We start from the raw sequence: 18122 nt of genomic DNA, 5'->3' as shown, positions 1-18122 counted from the left end.
TTATCGTTTTCTTTTTACAATATTATTTTGCACTTCAAATGTGAAGACGGAGATTTGAACGCATTAGAGAATCATGAAAGAGAAGTTCTAGGTATAACAAGCACTTGCTGGTAAGGTTTGGACTACATGGAAGATAGTGAAAGAACAAAATTCTTCTCACTCGCAATGGTCAGAGACTATATAACAAATGATCAACTTCAAGAATACAATTAATAAATGGCTTGTAGAAGTTCAAAGATAAACGGCAATTGCACTTCCTGTAATTCCTACCCTCATCCTAATTACACCATGTCCATCCATATACGCTGCGCTTTAAGCAGGCATCAAGCATAGTTCGATAATTTTCCTTGCCTTCAATCAAACCGAATACGCATCGGTTTCCCCTTGTCCCTGTTCTGACCACCCAGACACCGCTCTGAATTTACAAACAGGGCACGTGCCCTGCTGTTGCAGCCATGGATCTATGCAGTTGGCATGGAACTACAAGATTGAATTCATGTATAACCAAATTCAAATTAAAAAAAGTATAGGAATGCATGCAGATAGAAGATGTATCGAGATTTTAAGGGAAGAACAATGAACCAAGTCCATGACTTTTCTGCATGAAATATCGGCAACCATTTGTTTGGAAGAAAAGGTGAGATAGAGAAGGAGATAGAGATAAACCTGATGTAAACATGGCAGACTACGTACGAGTTCACCAACATTTACTTGCTCCAAGCAAACACTGCACGTAAGTTCATCCTCCGAGGCCTTGGTACTGCCAACTGCATTAGCTGAATCTTGTCTCTTCTGCAATCAAAATTTAAGAACACGTACATGTTTTAAGGCAATAAAAGAATCAACACGTAAGGAAAAAGAAATCTAACAAATACCTCATTAGACTCTGAAGATGAAGCCTGCTGGTTCACAGAGGGGTCGCTGTAGATAATTTAATGAAAACGTTACTTTAGTTTATGAGTGCAAGCTCAAGTGCATGGATTTCATCGTTGAAAAATCTTTCTCCACAGAATATGAGTCTTCCAAGCAAATCTTAGAATAAGGCAACAGATACCCTAATTCTTTCTGAACTGTAGACAAGTATGGGGCTGATTACCTTTGAGGACCAGAAACCTTGTATTTATGAACAGGAAGAGCATTTATTTGTTCCTCACTCATAGAAGGTGTTGTCGGAGCATTGTCAGAATCCAAAGCTCTCAAAGTTTCATAATCTGAAGATAAACAATATTTACTACATTATCATCCATAAAAAAACTTTTACAAGAAACAACGAACTTGAACTTTTTAGACTTGAACCATACCTAAATCATCAAATTCCCGATCAAGCAGAGCAAGTTGAAGCCTTAGCCCTTGTAAACGCCCTCTAGTAGCAAGTGCTATTGATGGTGGCATATGTAACCTCAATTCAGTGTGACCAAGAAGGCCACTAGCTGCCATAGCTCTAGCTTGAGCTTGAGCCTGAAGTTGTTGACAGGTCGCATACATCCTTAATGTTGTAGCCATCAAAAACACACCAAGCACAAGCCAGAGCTAAATATGCATTTCAAAGGAAGAAAATGTAAAGATTTGCATCAAGGGTCGAGTAACACCAGTCTACTGCTCATCCAGTGTGAAATCTAAAACTTACCAGAAAGTTTGGTGACATCTGGTGAGAATTTAACATCATGAACAACAAAAGTACTGCAACAAGGTCAAGGAGTTAAAACAATGCAGTAGTTCAAAAATATTTCATGAAACAGATATCAGTCTGTACATAGGTGAAATGGTACCTGTGACAAGAAAGACAAGTGAGTTCGAGTTAACAGGACGTGCTGCATGAACTCGCTGATTGGAGCAGAAAAAACATATATTTTAAATTAAGATCATGACAAGTGCAGTTTCTATAAATTTTCAAGTATTGGTATTAACAAGTCAAGAGTGTAAAATATTGAGCATACCATTGCACGCCGTTCAGGTATAAATCCAGATAGACCATTTTCTATGTCTGGAACTCTTGTTCCACGGAAAACAAAACTCATGTCTGCAGTAGTTGCGACAGCTGGTTGATGTCAGAGAAATGAGAATCTACAGAATGAAATTCAGATGAACTCATGATAATTATCTGCAGAACTTATACAGAAAGAGGCTCCAGTTTCTTAATAGACAAACAAAATGAATCAAATAATGCCCGCATCTCCTTACTACATTAACCAATCATTCATCATTCTCAGCCCCAATGAGAATGGTCTATCTGTGAGCATTGACATGTTCTTAATTGTTTCCTAGTTGTCAAATTCAATGCATAAATCACATTCATGAGCTAATCATCTGCTCCATTAAAGACTAGATAACTCAAATTTATTGATTCCTTCAGACAATATATCAATCCTGAATATCCTCTAAGGAATGAATCAGCATTGTATGGAAAACATCCAGTGACATTCCCCATCATATGGCCATCTAATGAACACCAAACGACCGAAAGATGACTGCACACAAACTGAAGTGCATACAGACATCCAATATTTACATGATTGAGGTCTGCACTAAAATGCAAATGCTCAACTTCGGAATCAGAACTACCGGTCGGTTGAGCCAGATCAGCTTTGAATTATTTTCATCTAAATTCTCAATTCCCGACATTCCTAGCCAACTCCCGTAGATAGTCAAATGTAGCGAAAACATGAATGGAATCAGACAGACGCAACAATTTTACAGCCCCATAAGCTATGATGACAGTTAAACAAGTGAAATTCAAACGATAAAAATAAAAATCACTCATTTAAGGAACCCTAGAAACCGAATCCGAAGAAATTAAGGCACAAGAGAACAGGGATCAGCAAATAATCAAACCAGAATAATCCTTCGTGAGGGAAATCCGAGACTTACAGAAGAGAATCGAGTAAATGGGGTGATTGTGTTGGTCCAAAAGCGACAGAGTTTGCTTGGAATCGGACAGTTTTGACGATGGGGTATCTTAAAATTATGTGAGAATGAAAACCCGTATGTGGCGACGGAGAAGATGGAGGAGCGAGTCTAGTGAGGGAAGTGACTCGGACGCGTTGAGTTGCTATGCGACCCGTGTTTCGCTTGGCTTGGCTTCCTAGTAAGGTAGGCTTTGGGAGATGGAGTTGAATGCGCAAAACGACGTAGTATTTTGATTTGGTCAAATTCTATGTTCTAACGCCTGCTTTTGCTTCTTCTAATCTCTATACTTTTCCCGAGCGTTCCGAACGACCCATGCCCCATACCCCTCCAAAAACCAACCGACCCGATCCATTCTATGGCCCTAATTTTAATTTAAAACTTTAATGCAAATTTTATATCAACCTATGATTTTGAAAATATTTTCATTTTAAGATTTAACCATATTGTTTTTTAAAAATTTCATAATAACAATAAAAATAATAATTTTCTTATCCATTACATTAAAATTAAATTATTCCTTTGTTGGTTGGACATGCCATCAAAATAAGTACAAATAATATTTGAAACGCATCTATTAGAGAGATGTTTTTACACTTCGGGAGCCAGTGTTTTCGCTGACACATGGCTCTGATACCATTTATAACAGATCAAGCTCACCATTAGTAGATATTTTCCGTTTTAGCTTATTACGTATTGTTATCAGCCTCACGGATTTAAAATGCATCTACTATGAAGAGGGTCTAGCCCTACTCCTACTACTGTCTCGCACCGTCTGGTGGCTGGTTCTGATACTATTCGTAACAATCCCGAAGCCACTACTAGTAGATATTTTCTGTTTTGACCCATTATGTTCATAATTAATCTCACAATTTTAAAATGTATCGGTTATAAATAGGTTTTGAAAAACACATTAAAGAAATATATAATAATATTTTATATAACAAATTTTTAAATTTTATATCTTGCTGTCTGCATTTATCTAATACAATTAATAAAATGAAAGGGTTAGTTTATTTGTGAAATTTAAAAAATATAATAGAAACGACAAAAATCAATAAACAAGGCAGTTAGGCCTTTGTGGTTGAGGTGCATAGAGTCCACGCCTTATTCTATGACAAGTGTCAAATTGATTGACTCGGCTGGTCGGCAACTTGCATCTTTCCTTAAAAACAAACCACACGTGTGTACTGCCCCCCTCGTGATTTTCATCTCACGTGATATACTACAAAGTGTACATGTTCCTTTATTTATTTATTTTTTTTCTTAATTCCACAAATATACTTTTTTATTAAAAAAAAATTAAAATTTACTATGAATATTTAAAAATCTTCAATTTAATTCACACGGCTCACAAAAACCCTATTGTTTTTTTCATTTTTCTTTTTGTGAAAAATTGATTTAATCTCAAAAGGGGGCGGCAGGTGGGGGTGGGCTAAGAGGATGCGCTGGCAAAATTAGCATCCTTTATCTTTATCAAAAGTCAGAACTTGAAGACAGAAAACACCAATAATATAATAATATATAGATATATACAATTCAAAATTGTACTAACTGAATGACCCAACACGACACCAAACCCAATGAACAAAACATGGAAAAGAAATTTTGAACCATTTCGAAAACAAAAAGACCTGACATCTCCACAATGTTCTTCAGAGAATCTCACAGAGAAATCAATTTTTTTTTAAAAAAATAAAAATAAAATAAAACCCGAGAGAGAGACTCTGTTCCCGTGCCTGTCCGATCAATGGGCCACCTCCTCCCTCTTGAGGTGGGCCATGGATTGGGCAGTGCTTCAGGCCATTTTTCAATCCAAACTTCTTTTTTAATTTTTTAAGCCCCCAGCCCCAGCCGCTCACCCGCCAAATCACACCTCGTCTCTACAAATCCAACCCTTGATTTCACCAAGTCGAATTCCATCCACACGTTTTGTTGATGATGATGCCCAATCACAAATGCTTCTATTCCTAACAAATCCGAATTCCCAAACGTCACGCAATGCACCTGGTCACCACCCCTCACCATTCCCGGTACTCTATACATTAGCACCTCTCCGCCAACCACCATCTCCGCCCCACGGAACATCAGACTCACTACCGGCAGCGGCGGCAGTTTCCCCTGTTTCTCGGGTACTCTGTAGCACAAGTCCATCGCTCCTTGAAACACGAAATTTGGATCACCCAGTGGGACCAAAATGCCCTTCGTTTGTACCACAAACTCGTTCTTTAAAGCCGTGTACACTGGTCCCAGAAGAAACGTGAACTGGGTCCCTGAATCTACCATGGTTTGCCCGGCGCCGGTGTGGTCCGGTGCGAATATTGACTTCGGGAGTGCCAGAATTTTGTTCCCTACTCTGATTCCGTCTAGTTGGACCGTGTAGGCGACTCGGTCGTAATACGGCAATGGCGTAGACATTTGAACCAAAGGCGTGTAGGTCAAATTCCCTAGCCAAGAAAGACTCGCGTCGCCGAAAAGCAGAACCCCAGAAGAATCACGACCCGATATGCAATAAGAGAATTTGGGCAAACCCAATTGGGTGACAAACGAGAGCGAGCCCCTGTTCATCCCCATCAGCCCAGTGGTCTTCGCGTCCTCCTCCGAATTCGAACTGAAACCCGAATCCATACACCCAAAAAAAGTTCCGGGTTGAGCCGATGACCCGACTCGAAACGTATCCGACGCGAGATTGCCCTCGAGAGACGAGGCGTCGGCATAAGAGACAAAGACGTGGCAGAGTTTCTTTGGGTCACAGGTAACCGGGTTGGGTAAATCTCGGGTTCGGGTCCGGCAAACAGGGGAAGCACAGGGGACTGGCGAGTAAGAAGAGGAAGAAAGTGGGTTAAAAACAGAGTTCAAATTTGGGGTTTTTTTGCAGTGAAGCCATGAGAGTTCACTCCCTGTATCGAGAACCATGGTAACGGGTTGAGGAGGCGAGCCAAGCGTTAAGGAAACAGTCAAAGTGACATTATGGTGAAAACTGAGCTTATTGGAAGGCTGAGAAGTGACACCCATCTGTGTTTTGAGGGGCAAAACCATGGTCTGAATCGCAGAAAAACAGAGGCTCTGTTTGAAAGAGACGCAGCAGATAAGAAGGTGCAGCAGGCGGAGGAAGAAGGCCATGATTTGGTAATGGAGTCGTTGTAATCCCCGCAGAGAAGAGAAGGAAAATGGTATGGATTTGTTGGGACTGAAATATCAGAAGAGAACAGAGTGGTTTCTGTTCCTTAAATAGGGCGTTTTGAGTACCAAAACGTGCATTAAGTAAGGGGTACGCACAAATGTTGCACCATTAATTTTGGTTATCATCATTTTTGTATTAAAAGAATGTTATGAATATGCGGCTCCCAATTTTAATTTTTCAAGACGAACAAAGAGGTATACTATATAGAGTGCAAATAATAATATATATCTCGCTAGTTTATTTTTAAAATCTATTACACACATATATTTCCTTTTAATTTTCTGTCACCCTTAACTTACTTTATCGACCTAGCTAACTTAACAAAAGTAACAAGTTTGAACTCATACCCTCACATGTTATTGCACTAGAATATAATTGATTGGATCCAATCAAAAGTAAATAAATAATTTTTTTTTTTTTTTATTAAATTGAGGATCCAAATTTACAACAAAAAGACAAATACCTACTTTGTAAACTGATTAATAGTATTGGGCGAGTACAAACAAAGCAGACGTAACGAAATAAAGTAAAAATTCTAATTACACAGTAAAAATTCCAACTTTTAATTTTCACCACAAATTTTGAATTATAAAAAAATAGATACTCAAACTTTTTATTTTAAAAGAAAATAGTATTAATGGCCCCTGTATTGGGGTTGATGAGTGAGTGAGTGATTGGCGGATGCGCGTACAAATATACCTTGTTGTAGTAAATATATTATTTTTTAAAACCAAATTATTTAATTTTATTTCTTGTTTTTTTCCCTCCAAAATGGAATCCAACTGTTCACCCATTTAAATTTCCAATTGGTGTTTTCGATGACCAAAAATGTCCTCTAAAATTTACAGCTGGAGACAAATTTTCAGAATTTATTTTCATACATAATATTTTCTTTTCTTTCCATATCTCACTTTCAACTATTTTATCTTTTCTCTCAATTTCGTAATAAACAATTCTGTCTACTTCTTGCCATTGATTAATATATAAACAATTATATATTATTTTCAACCAAAAGTATGTCGCTGCTATTATTTATCTTTTACAACTTTTATATTATTGATATTTGTGAAAAAAAAAAATATAAAAAAATATGTTTTTTTCAAAAAAAGTCAATTCTAATTGATTCAGTCTGTGGGAAACGAACCTAATTCAAATACGATAATCTAATATTAATGTATATTTAGTTCATTATCCAACAACTTGGTGCAATATATTAATAATATCATTTAAATAAATTTAAAAGTTCATTAAAGAAGATTGTTGACAATTAAATGGGTTTTTGTAGTTCCCAAATAAGACCTGCATTTCAAATTTGGAGGTGGTGGGCAGCTTCGAATCAAATCAATTTGGACTGACTTTAGAGTACTACTGACTGATAAAAGATAAGATGATTGATATATAAATAAGAGACATTTGTCGAGTCATTTTCAAGAAATTAAATATATTAATATGGCAAAATATTTTAATAAAAGTAGAGATGATTGAAGTGGAATGAAACAATGAAGAAAGCAATAGCATTTGACCCAAAAAGGAAATGTGGAGCCTTCTTTCCTTCTTTTTTTCCTCGTGCTTTCCAATTACACATTGCCAAATAAGTCCTCAGCCGCCTGAAAAAAAGTTAAATCTCTCTTAGAAATAAAGTTGTTCTCACTTTGTAATTGTGTTTATTAAATTCAAAGGAATTGTAGCGGGTTTATATCTTAAATGAACAATACTCATACCAACCACGACCATGTATATGAATGATAGCTGGAAATTTTTAATTTTGGCATTACTCAAAGACTTCCCCAAGCATGGAATGGAGGACAAAATGGGTGGGGAATTAATAACAAAATTGTCTTTTTATTTATAACATCTTGTCTCTAAGCCGAACCAAACAAGATTTGAGCTCACAAATTTTGTACGTGTACTACTTTCCTCTTGGTTGTCTCTTTTAGATTTTAATGAACATACTTGTCTTATACCATTTATTTTTGCATCATTTTTCTAAGCTTCTAAAGTCTATTCGGAAGGTCTTGTCCCATGCATGCTTCATATTGTCCATTCATATTGTCGTCTATATCAAATTTATTTATTCCAATCAAATCATGACAACATTAATTGAAAACTAATACCCTCTATCTTATGTGATGGAATAGGACTCCCTCCACCGTTGCTATCGAGTTATCGTAAATTAAAAGAATAAGACTACCCCATTATTGGGGGTAATGAGAGAGATTTAGATTGGATGGGTTGGTTCAAATTTAGGGCAACACAGTGTGCTTAAAGTAAAAGCACACTCAAGAGGTTGCCATGGATAAGCATGGGGTTGGGATTTTGCTTTGAAATGTGGCAATTTTGAAAAGTGAAAACTAGTGAGGGGTTGGTTGAGCTTTCACCATCAAACTCCCTACAGATGCTGCCATGCAAGAACTTTAGATCAATCTGCTTTTGTACGTTGTTTTGAAGGGTTTTTTGAAAATAAGAACAGGTGATGATAATTGGTTTATGTGTAGCCTAAATGATGATGAAGATGGTAGAAACGTATAAAATGAAGAACAAAGGAAAACTATGGAATGATTATCAGTATAGTTCATAGATATCTTATACTGCACAAAATGAACACGTAACAAGAAAAACTCAATTATGAAGTGACGAATTGACAAAGGATGATCCACCAATCATTGTTTTGTTTTCCTTTTCACCTATTTATGATAGACACCAATCATGTTGGAGTTGTTAAAGTTGATAGCCCCTCCTACATTTGGTTGAATTCATTATTCTAACACAAATTTGTTGTTCTTCAATAATTGATAGATTTCTTTTAACCAATAAAAATATTAACAAAGTAGTTATTAAATAAATAAGTAAATAGAAAAGTAGTAAAAAATTTAATAGATTATTCATAAATAAGACCATAACGGGATAAGTTTCATCATCTAGAAGGAAACAACCTGATTTACTAGATAAGACTCCTAAATGACTGTTCAGTAATATAGGAGGTACAAGGTGCAGTGTCAACCAAGAGGTTTGCCTAGAAGCAACCATCCTTGAAAGAATGTGTAATAGCTCGTTGATTGAGCGCTCTTGTGCTCAAGATGGACGAGACTACGTAATCTACCGAAGCTATTGGACAAAAAATACAATCGATAGGAGGAGTGTTTGATCTTAGAGAAAAGCACCTGTGCAAGGAATTGTGGACAAAACAAAAAGGAGAATGTCAGACTTGAGTACACAAGCGTTAGTGAGAGTCCAATGCGTAAAAAATCTTACAGTTCGTCTACAAGATTAGTCGTGATATGTTGAGAGAGAATGTGGTAGAAACAAAAACATAGGAAATGAGTTACCTACTCTTAACTCTCAAAGCTAACCCTTTCTTTCCAAATTCTATCGAATCTCCCGAAATAAAATTTGAACCTATCGGGGATTCTTCTAACAAATATTTCAGCTAGGAATTTAAAAAAATGGTTAAAAGTAGAAGTAACATTATAGAGGAAGAGTTGTTTTAATGTGTGTTCGAGGCATTATCCATCCATAAATGTAGAGGACACATAGTGGATTGTCAAGAGAGTGGGTTATCTCATTAAAAAGAAATTAGGGATTAATCTTGATTATCACACGACTGCGACAACCACCGCTTTCTTTGACTAATCAAACACATCAATCATAAACCTCTTGTCAGCCAATTAGATTTAAGTGCGTTTAGACTAATTTTTTAGGATAATTTTGAATAATTGAAAATTAAGAACCCAGAACCCAACAACTAATGGGCTTTGCTATGCCGCAGCGATTAATGGGCTTTGCCGTTTCATCGGGCTTGGAGTTTACAACCCATTTTCTCATCATCGTCTACCTCCCTATACATTTCAATTCCATCAAACGTTATTTTCATATTCAACGCGGACGGGCAGCACCTGTTCAGATTCGCCGCACATGCCGCAACCCCGCACCCAACGCCGCCGCCGATAGGAGTCATTGTTTCGGGAACAATGAATCCGTCCACCAGACTCACGTCGTATTAATGCATTGATGATTTTGGAGTCCCCAATGTCATCTCCACCAACGGTGCCTCTGCAATGGAGGAGTCCAGCGCAGTCGCCGCGGCCGGTGTTTGGGTCGAAACAACAGCCCTGTCTTGGCCAGACTCTGCCGGACCATCTCTCCGGCATTTCAACCACCGTCTGTTCTCCAGCGGAGAGACGGAATCCGCCGTCTCTGGGAACTCAGTGGCCGGCGTTTCCCAAGATTCCCAATTTTTTTTTTTTTTTTTTTTTAAGAGATCTTAATTATTTAAATATTTGTTGTTGAAAAAGCAGAAAAATAAAATAAAGCATGTTATCTTAGCCCAAGGAACAAAATGGTATATATTATCAAGAAAAAAAAAGGGAGAATCACATCAGTAACCAGACATCGGTCATCGCTTCAGGCCGCCGCCCGGTCTAGTGTCACAGAAGCGCAACCAGCCCTTCCGGTTGTCTTTCCAACAAATCCGGTTCGACCAAAAAAGAAAACAGCAAATAACCGGATCATTCGGTTGGCTAACCATAAAACGAGTAAACATAACCGACTGTGGTTGCCCTAACCGGCCCATCCCGTTGCGAAAAGGAAAACCAGCGCGTTTTCCTGCCCTAAAAAATTCAAACCCTAAACCCAACTCGGTTTCTTTTGTTTTCAGCAAGCCGAACCCGCCTTTGTCCTACAAACTATTCAACTTCGAGTAAGGTTCTATCCATCTCATCTCTCTGTTTTACTCTTCAATTTCTTAGATTCATTAGCTTTCGATTATATAACATTTATGCTTCCAATTATTGATGAACCAATCTGCGATTGAGGGTCTTCGTTTTGGACAAAATTGGGTTTTCATTGTTCATTCTTTTCTATTTTCTTGCAACAGAATTTTAATCAACCTGTGCTTTTTGTGGACGGTGTCTGTTGAGATTGCACAAATGAACTTCGGTTTGCAACCAGTTCCTATAACGCCCCAAAAACACGACCCAGCATGGAAACACTGTCAAATGTTTAAGAATGGGGATAGAGTGCAGCTCAAATGTTTGTACTGTCACAAACTTTTTAAGGGTGGTGGGATTCATAGAATAAAAGAACATCTTGCTGGTCGAAAGGGTAATGCTTCTACTTGCCATAGTGTTCCTCCTGAGGTTCAGAATCTAATGCAAGAGAGCTTAGATGGAGTTATGATGAAGAAGAAGAAAAGACAGAAGCTTGATGAGGAGATGACTAATGTGAATGCCATCACCGGTGAGGTAGATGCAATTACCAATCATATGGATATGGATTCTAGTTTTCATTTGATTGAAGTTGCTGACCCAGTTGAAACCAGTTCAGGTTTGTTGGTCAATCACGAGGAAGGATCAAGTAATAAAGTGGGAAGGAAAAAGGGTAGTAAAGGTAAGAGTTCTTGCGTGGATAGAGATATGATTGTTCTTCCAAATGGTGGTGGTATATTAGATTCTAACAAGCTCAATAATCAAGTGCATATGGCAATTGGGCGATTTTTGTTTGACATTGGGGCATCTCTAGAAGCAGTGAACTCTGCCTATTTCCAGCCAATGATAGAATCAATTGTTTCAGCAGGTACTGGGATTATACCGCCCTCATACCATGACATCCGGGGTTGGATATTAAAGAATTCAGTGGAAGAAGTGAGGAGTGATTTTGACAGATGCAAAGCCACATGGGGCGACACCGGTTGTTCTGTCATGGTCGATCAATGGCGCACAGAAGCAGGTCAAACCATGCTGATCTTTTTGGTGTATTGCCCTGAGGGAACAGTGTTTTTGGAATCAGTGGATGCATCTGGAATTATGGATTCTCCAGATTTGCTTTACGAGTTATTCAAAAAGGTGGTTGAACAAGTAGGGGTGAAACATGTACTGCAGGTGATCACTAGGTTTGAAGAAAACTACGCTATTGCTGGTAGAAAGCTTTCTGATACATATCCAACCCTCTATTGGACCCCATGTGCTGCTAGTTCTGTGGATTTGATTCTTGGGGATATAGGAAACATTGAGGGTGTAAATACTGTTATTGAACAGGCTCGATCCATTACAAGATTTGTCTATAACAATACTATGGTTTTAAGCATGGTCAGAAGGTATACTTATGGGAATGATATCATAGAGCCTTGTACCACAAGATCTGCCACAAACTTCGCCACGTTGAACCGAATGGTTGAGCTGAAACGATGTCTGCAGACCATGGTTACTTCTCAAGAGTGGATGGACAGCCCATATTCAAAGAGGCCAGGGGGACTGGAAATGTTGGATTTAATCAGCAGTGAATCATTTTGGTCCTCGTGCAATTCAATTATTCGTTTGACAAACCCTTTATTGAGAGTTTTGAGAATAGCAGGTAGTGGGAAGAGGCCCGCAATGGGATACATTTATGCAGCAATATATAATGCTAAACTAGCTATTAAGACAGAACTTGTTGACAGAGAGCGTTACATGGTCTACTGGAACATTATAGATCAGAGATGGGAACACCATTGGCATCATCCTCTTCATGCCGCTGGCTTCTACTTGAACCCCAAGTTCTTTTATAGCATTGAAGGAGAGATGCATAGTGAAATCATGTCAGGGATGTTTGATTGCATTGAAAGACTGGTTTCTGATACAAAGATTCAAGATAGTATAATAAAAGAAATGAACTTGTACAAGAATGCTGATAAAGATTTGGGAAGAAAGATGGCCACCAGAACAAGAGAAACACTTCTTCCAGGTGAGGATCCAATGCATTGCTGTTTCGTGCACAATTGCATTTCACCAGCTTGTTCTAATGTTTATCCTTTCGTTTGTTTATGTTTCTTGTAGCTGAGTGGTGGTCTACATATGGAGGAAGATGCAAAAATTTACAATGCTTGGCCACTCGAATTCTAAGTCAAACCTGCTCCTCGGTGGGGTTTCAGCAAAATCAAATCCTTATTGGTAAGTTACATGACACTAGGAATCACATTGAACATCAACGTCTTAGCGACCTTGTATTTGTGCGCTTCAACTTGCAACTTAAACAAATGTAAGTTAAATGAAACATTCAGTACACAATGACTCTCATGTTTGAAAGTTAGGGACACTGCTGATTTCTTTTCTCCAATTAATTCATTGGCAGGGCCGCTAAAGCCAATGAACAGCATCCATTCGACCCCCTATCGTTCGATGGGCTCGGTATTGTTGACGACTGGGTTTGGAGAAGGGATTTATGTGCAGAGGATTGCGGGAATCTGGAATGGACAATACTCGATAATCCTCCTTCCAGTTCCACTATGCTTTTACCCATGAATGATGACTATGATGGCTTGCCTGCAGGTGATTAATTTATATGGTTTTAGTATATACATACCATGAAACCACATTCATTACTGAAGTTGTCTCATAAATGAGCAGGGTTCGATGACTTGGAGGTTTTTAAAAGGCAGAGAGAGAGTGAAGATGACACTATTTCTTAACACGAAGCTTGCAATGCCTGCAAGCAAGTCGCACCATTTCTGTTGGTACATGATCTTACTTGCAGAATGAATGTTGTATGCTTCTGTAGTAGAATAGGTCAATAGGTCACTGTACCCTATTACTGAGCTAAGTAGTTCGTAGATCACAAGGCTTTTTAGGCAACTTATGGTTTAGATTATTCAGATTAGAGCTGTATATGCAAACGATGGAGGGTCTTTGAGCCTGAATGATTATACCATCACCTCTATAGATATATGATGCTGTTCTTGGTAATCTGTTCTGACCCTGAATGATTTTACATTCATTTTCTAGATGTAAGGTATAACCAAGACTGAAACTGCCCACCAACTTCAATGCATAAAGTAGAGCAAACCAAGGGATATTTTCCTTTAACAGCTAAAGGGAAGGCTTATAATTCATAATTGCAACTTCCATCATCACTCCTAGCTGTTGGGTCGTAGTTTTCTGCATTTGGGTCTGTGCAACCTTCAGGGACAGGAAGGTGTACCTGCTGAGCGGCTTTGCCTGCAACAAAGGGAAGCAACAAGCTTAGAAGAAGCTGCTTTTGTTTCATACAATTATTAAAGACGCATAAAGGATCACTTGAGAGCTAACCGTAGAATGCTCCACTTTTTATAGCGTCTTCATTGGCATCACCAAGAGCAGCCTCACTCAGGTACTTATCAGCCAATTGGACTCTCTTCACGTTCTCTTGCTCCTGAACAAGCATGTTTCCATACTCAAGGAGCTTCTGTAGGGTCATCTTCGGCTGCTCGAATGTCGGTGGTCCTTCCTTTGAGTTGACGAGCCTCTTGGAGATATTCTCTACTCCGACCGAAGCAGCCCACTTCCTCACTTCATCATCATATACCCTTGCTCTCAGGGCACCAAAGAAATCTGTGTGGTCAAGGTTTAGTTGTTAGGTTGGAATAAAGAAGGGAAATGAATCAAAATTTTGATTCATAGTTTACACTTGAAGCTTACCGATGGATTGGCCAGGGAAGGTATCGACAAGCTTGATGATGTCTTCCTTGGGAACATTGTCAGTCCTAAAGATTCCTGAGCAGACACCAATTCGATCTTCTCGAGTAGGTGCCCAATAGAATTTTTCCATACGACCATCACGGATGAGAGGAGCATACAACGTTGAGAAGTCATTACCCGTGACAATGATGGGAACACGAGGGTTCTCCTCTTTGTTGTACATACCAGGGAGCTGGACATTGGTTGGGTTATCAGCTATGTTCATGAGGGTAGCATTAACCATCTGGTTGTTCACAGTGTATTGTGTCGTTCCGCCGAGACGACCAGCTCCGGCATCGAGATCGTTAATGAAGAGGACACACATTTTCCCCTTCTTGATTATGTCTGCTGCTTCACGGTACCTTTGTCGAATCAATTTCGCTGGTTCTCCTGCATTTCCACTCTCCAGTTCTCCTGCACTCATCATAATGGGGCTGAGATAATGAAACAAAGCGTTAGGATGCAGAAGTTGAAGAAGCTGAAACACAAGAACCAGGAAAATATTGTGAAACTCACTTGATTCCCATCTTGGCGAAGACAAGCTCACACTGGAAGGATTTTCCTTGACCTTTGCCTCCCCAAATGCCCAAAATCAGGGGAACCTTGATGTTGGGAAGCTTCATGAAATTCTTGGAGATATGAACAACTAGTTTGTCCATGAAGGCAGGAGCAATGTAGAAGCCATCCACAGTGTTGTCTAAGTTGTACCTATATCATCATCAAAACCCCAACATTACTTCCTTGATTGACAATCTTAGATATACACGCAAAGATGTAGCCTTTTTTGAAACACTCACTGACGAAGTCCAGCACTCAAGTATTCATAAGAACTGAGAACAGGGTCATGAGTTCCTGCTCCAGTAGGAGCTTGGAAGAGTGAGTCGACCATTCCCTTTCCTCTGGTAATGTCTTGTTGATCGTCAGAGATATCATAAGCAAGCCCCTTCCATCTATCCTTATCAGTTTGCTTCTTTTCATCAATGTCCTCAGCAACAGCAACTACCTTCATCAAGCTTCTTCCCGAGGAGACCCTGGAATTTGGGTATCTGAAGTTCGCTTTCTTCAAGCTGCTGCCTAAGAATGCAGAGTTCTGAACTGAAGCTCCAGCGATGGCGCCATTTAAACTCAGCTGCAATAAACAAATACCCAATTAGCCATTCTTCAACCCCTCTAATCTCAAATCTTGGCTACATTATATGATCTCTACAATTGTAATGGAAAACGAGAAGAGAAGGCAAAGGTGAATCAAGATTGGAGTGGTTTGTGGTGGTGTAATGGTGGGAAAGATTTAAATTACCGAAACTCCGTTGACGGCTCCGGCGGTGGCGGCCATGGGATTCAGAGGAAGGAAAGGGAGAGAAGTTTGGAGTGTGTTAAGAGTTTGAAACTTTAAGCAAAGGTGAAGGGAAATGGAGGGGAAGACGATAGTCTTGTAGTAAGAGAGTGAAGCTTCGAGAGTTCAAAAGTTGTTGGATAGGCTTTCAAATTGTTAACGACCACACAATTGAGGTTGTTGGGGATGACACGTGGCATCTGGAGATGGACTGGAACTGTGTCGTTTCTTTTGTTGTTTCTGTTTGTATCCACTAAAATTATCCGTTACCATATTTTCATCTATGATTTCTTCTGTCTTCTTCTTCTTCATTATTTCTACGGAAGTTTCGAGATTCAGTCTCGTAAGAGTTGGGCCCGAGGGCTAGGCTACACTCACAGACCCAACTAGATCTAAAGTTACACACGACTCAAGGAAATAGATCCGAAAGCCAAGAACCTACATGAATCCTCTTGCTAGAAGCCTCTACCAAAGTAGAACAACAGAGGAACACACAAATCTAATAAAATCCCTTAAACAGAGCAAAGAGTAATAGATTTAGATAAGGTTATACTCTTGTCAAAGATGATACACGACCGACACAACCATTGTATCTTTTATCTTTTATTTCGTTGCGTATGGCCTCACAATTCTCCAACCCATGTGGGGCCTCACAACACGGCTCAGCGTCTCTGTTATATATCACGGTCAGCCTCACAGTTTTCACCCATACGAAGAATGCTTTATTCCACGGGGACAAAATGAAGGGAAATGGGTTTGAAAGAAACGCAAGGAAGAAGGTAAGAAGGGTAAGATAGATTGGATAGTATTCATAAGACAGATACGGATAAAAGTATATTCATTTGCACATACATTTACATGAGAGTCTAGATGTTTATAATGTCCTCTATGATTATGAACTACACACAACTAAACTCATGAATTGAATTTGAACGCACAAACATTGTCTACGAGAATCACGACATGACAATTCATGAGTGGAACATTCAAAAAAACTATCATTATCCTATACCCATTTAATAAGATGGAGGAGGAGGAGGAGGAGGAGGAAGAGGAGCCCAAAACATATCTTGTGAAATTTGAGTTTGTGGAATCAAATCATAAACTGGCAACGAAGCTGCTGCTGCTGATGCTTCTCCCCCTGAATTATTTGCATTAATATGATCTTCCGACTGCTTCTCCTCCTTCGCATTCTCTTCATCATCATCCTCCATCGGTAATCTTTCATACATAGCGTTGGTAAATGAAGCTGCAACCACTATGACGGTACCAGCGGCGATGAGGGGGCCGGCGACCAGCCCACCGACGACCCGGCCATGGCCGCCCGCGAGATAGACGGTCAAGCCGGTAGCCCCGTGGGGAGACGGCGCGGGAAGGAAAGCGCCGGAGAGAGACAAGATCTCGAATCGTTCGTGGAGCGTGATGACGCCGGCGGGCTGGCGAAGAGTGACGTCGGCGACGACACCGGTTGCGCTGAGAATGGAGACTCCACGGTGACGGCGGTGGGCGAAGGTGGAAATGGAGTGGGCAATGTCGGTGGCAGTAGTGATTTCGAAGACGTGGCTTTGTAGGGCGTTGGGAGTGTGTTTGGTGATGACAATGGGTGGCTTTGGCTTGTTTTTTGAGCCTGGTGGTCGCCCTCGCGGCCGCCTCTTGGTTTTGACTCCATGATGATCTTCATTCTTAGCATCACGTTGTTGCTGCTGTTGTTGTTGTTCTTCTTGGTTTTCATCTTCTGGGTTTTTAGGATCAAAGGAAGATAAAGAATCAAGCCGTATCATTGTAAGATTCCCAATTCCACCCCACCATCTATTCGCCATATCCCTGATGTTTCAGATCATATAGTATATATGTGAAAATGGTGAGGTGGGTTTTGATTAAAATGGGGAACTAATAGGAAATTAGAAAGAAATTGGAGGAGGAAACAGAAGCCATTGAATAAGATGATGGAGCAGCAGCAACAACCGAACAGAGGAAACAGAGGAAACAGAGAAGCCTTTTTGCCACCCGATGAAGGGCCCGTGTTTCGAAGCTGAAGTGAGTGACAGCTTCTGTAGAAACATTAAAGATTAATAAACGTCCCTATTTTCAAGACTTTTTCCATATAAAACATTAATGTTCAAGTTCCAAGCTCACTGAGGGCAGGCAAATTGAGAGGCTGGGATTCAGGGGATACATGCATAAACTCCCCAGGAGAACCCCATTTTTGAATTCTGAACTTGGAATATGGGATAAC

The 18122-nt window shown here is 39.5% G+C and overlaps 5 protein-coding genes across 9 annotated transcripts; 1 reads left to right on the top strand and 4 right to left on the bottom strand.

The window, feature by feature from the left end:
* Positions 1–68: 68 nt before the first annotated feature.
* Positions 69–3140, bottom strand: LOC111488912 (E3 ubiquitin-protein ligase SDIR1-like). Of its 3 annotated transcripts, none has more exons than XM_023136855.1 (9): positions 2869–3140; positions 1938–2038; positions 1770–1824; positions 1628–1680; positions 1302–1530; positions 1097–1211; positions 876–921; positions 667–792; positions 69–480 (listed from the first exon to the last, which is right to left on the bottom strand). In XM_023136855.1, exons 2-9 carry the CDS (start codon positions 2016–2018, stop codon positions 358–360), a joined length of 828 nt encoding a protein of 275 aa, XP_022992623.1. In that variant the 5' UTR covers positions 2019–2038; positions 2869–3140; the 3' UTR covers positions 69–357. The 3 variants fall into 3 exon arrangements, with proteins under 3 accessions (XP_022992623.1, XP_022992620.1, XP_022992621.1); XM_023136852.1 differs by having other exon boundaries at positions 1938–2064; positions 2869–3139; XM_023136853.1 differs by having other exon boundaries at positions 1938–2020; positions 2869–3139.
* A 1272-nt stretch (positions 3141–4412) lies between these two features.
* LOC111488906 (aspartic proteinase PCS1-like) lies at positions 4413–6256 on the bottom strand. The gene has a single exon (XM_023136845.1). It carries the CDS (start codon positions 6025–6027, stop codon positions 4741–4743), a length of 1287 nt encoding a protein of 428 aa, XP_022992613.1. The 5' UTR covers positions 6028–6256; the 3' UTR covers positions 4413–4740.
* A 4128-nt stretch (positions 6257–10384) lies between these two features.
* On the top strand, positions 10385–13956 carry LOC111488898. Of its 3 annotated transcripts, XM_023136830.1 has the most exons (6): positions 10385–10784; positions 10962–12805; positions 12898–13099; positions 13193–13389; positions 13468–13574; positions 13843–13956. In XM_023136830.1, the coding sequence occupies exons 2-5, from the start codon at positions 11014–11016 to the stop codon at positions 13527–13529; spliced, it is 2253 nt and encodes a 750-aa protein (XP_022992598.1). In that variant the 5' UTR covers positions 10385–10784; positions 10962–11013; the 3' UTR covers positions 13530–13574; positions 13843–13956. The 3 variants fall into 3 exon arrangements, with proteins under 3 accessions (XP_022992598.1, XP_022992595.1, XP_022992596.1); XM_023136827.1 differs by lacking the exon at positions 13843–13956 and having other exon boundaries at positions 13468–13803; XM_023136828.1 differs by lacking the exon at positions 13843–13956 and having other exon boundaries at positions 10385–10789; positions 13468–13803.
* LOC111488905 (ribulose bisphosphate carboxylase/oxygenase activase, chloroplastic-like) lies at positions 13792–16053 on the bottom strand. Its single transcript, XM_023136844.1, has 6 exons — positions 15851–16053; positions 15351–15682; positions 15070–15261; positions 14515–14987; positions 14146–14427; positions 13792–14055 (listed from the first exon to the last, which is right to left on the bottom strand). Exons 1-6 carry the CDS (start codon positions 15884–15886, stop codon positions 13940–13942), a joined length of 1431 nt encoding a protein of 476 aa, XP_022992612.1. The 5' UTR covers positions 15887–16053; the 3' UTR covers positions 13792–13939.
* Positions 16054–16757: 704 nt separating this feature from the next.
* Positions 16758–17846, bottom strand: LOC111489799 (AT-hook motif nuclear-localized protein 15-like). The gene has a single exon (XM_023138178.1). The coding sequence runs from the start codon at positions 17704–17706 to the stop codon at positions 16903–16905; it is 804 nt and encodes a 267-aa protein (XP_022993946.1). The 5' UTR covers positions 17707–17846; the 3' UTR covers positions 16758–16902.
* Positions 17847–18122: the final 276 nt, after the last annotated feature.

This window comes from Cucurbita maxima, unplaced genomic scaffold (genome assembly GCF_002738345.1).
Source record: "Cucurbita maxima cultivar Rimu unplaced genomic scaffold, Cmax_1.0 Cma_Scf00014, whole genome shotgun sequence".
Classification (NCBI taxonomy): Eukaryota; Viridiplantae; Streptophyta; class Magnoliopsida; order Cucurbitales; family Cucurbitaceae; genus Cucurbita; species Cucurbita maxima.
This window is presented reverse-complemented; position numbering and strand designations above follow the sequence as displayed.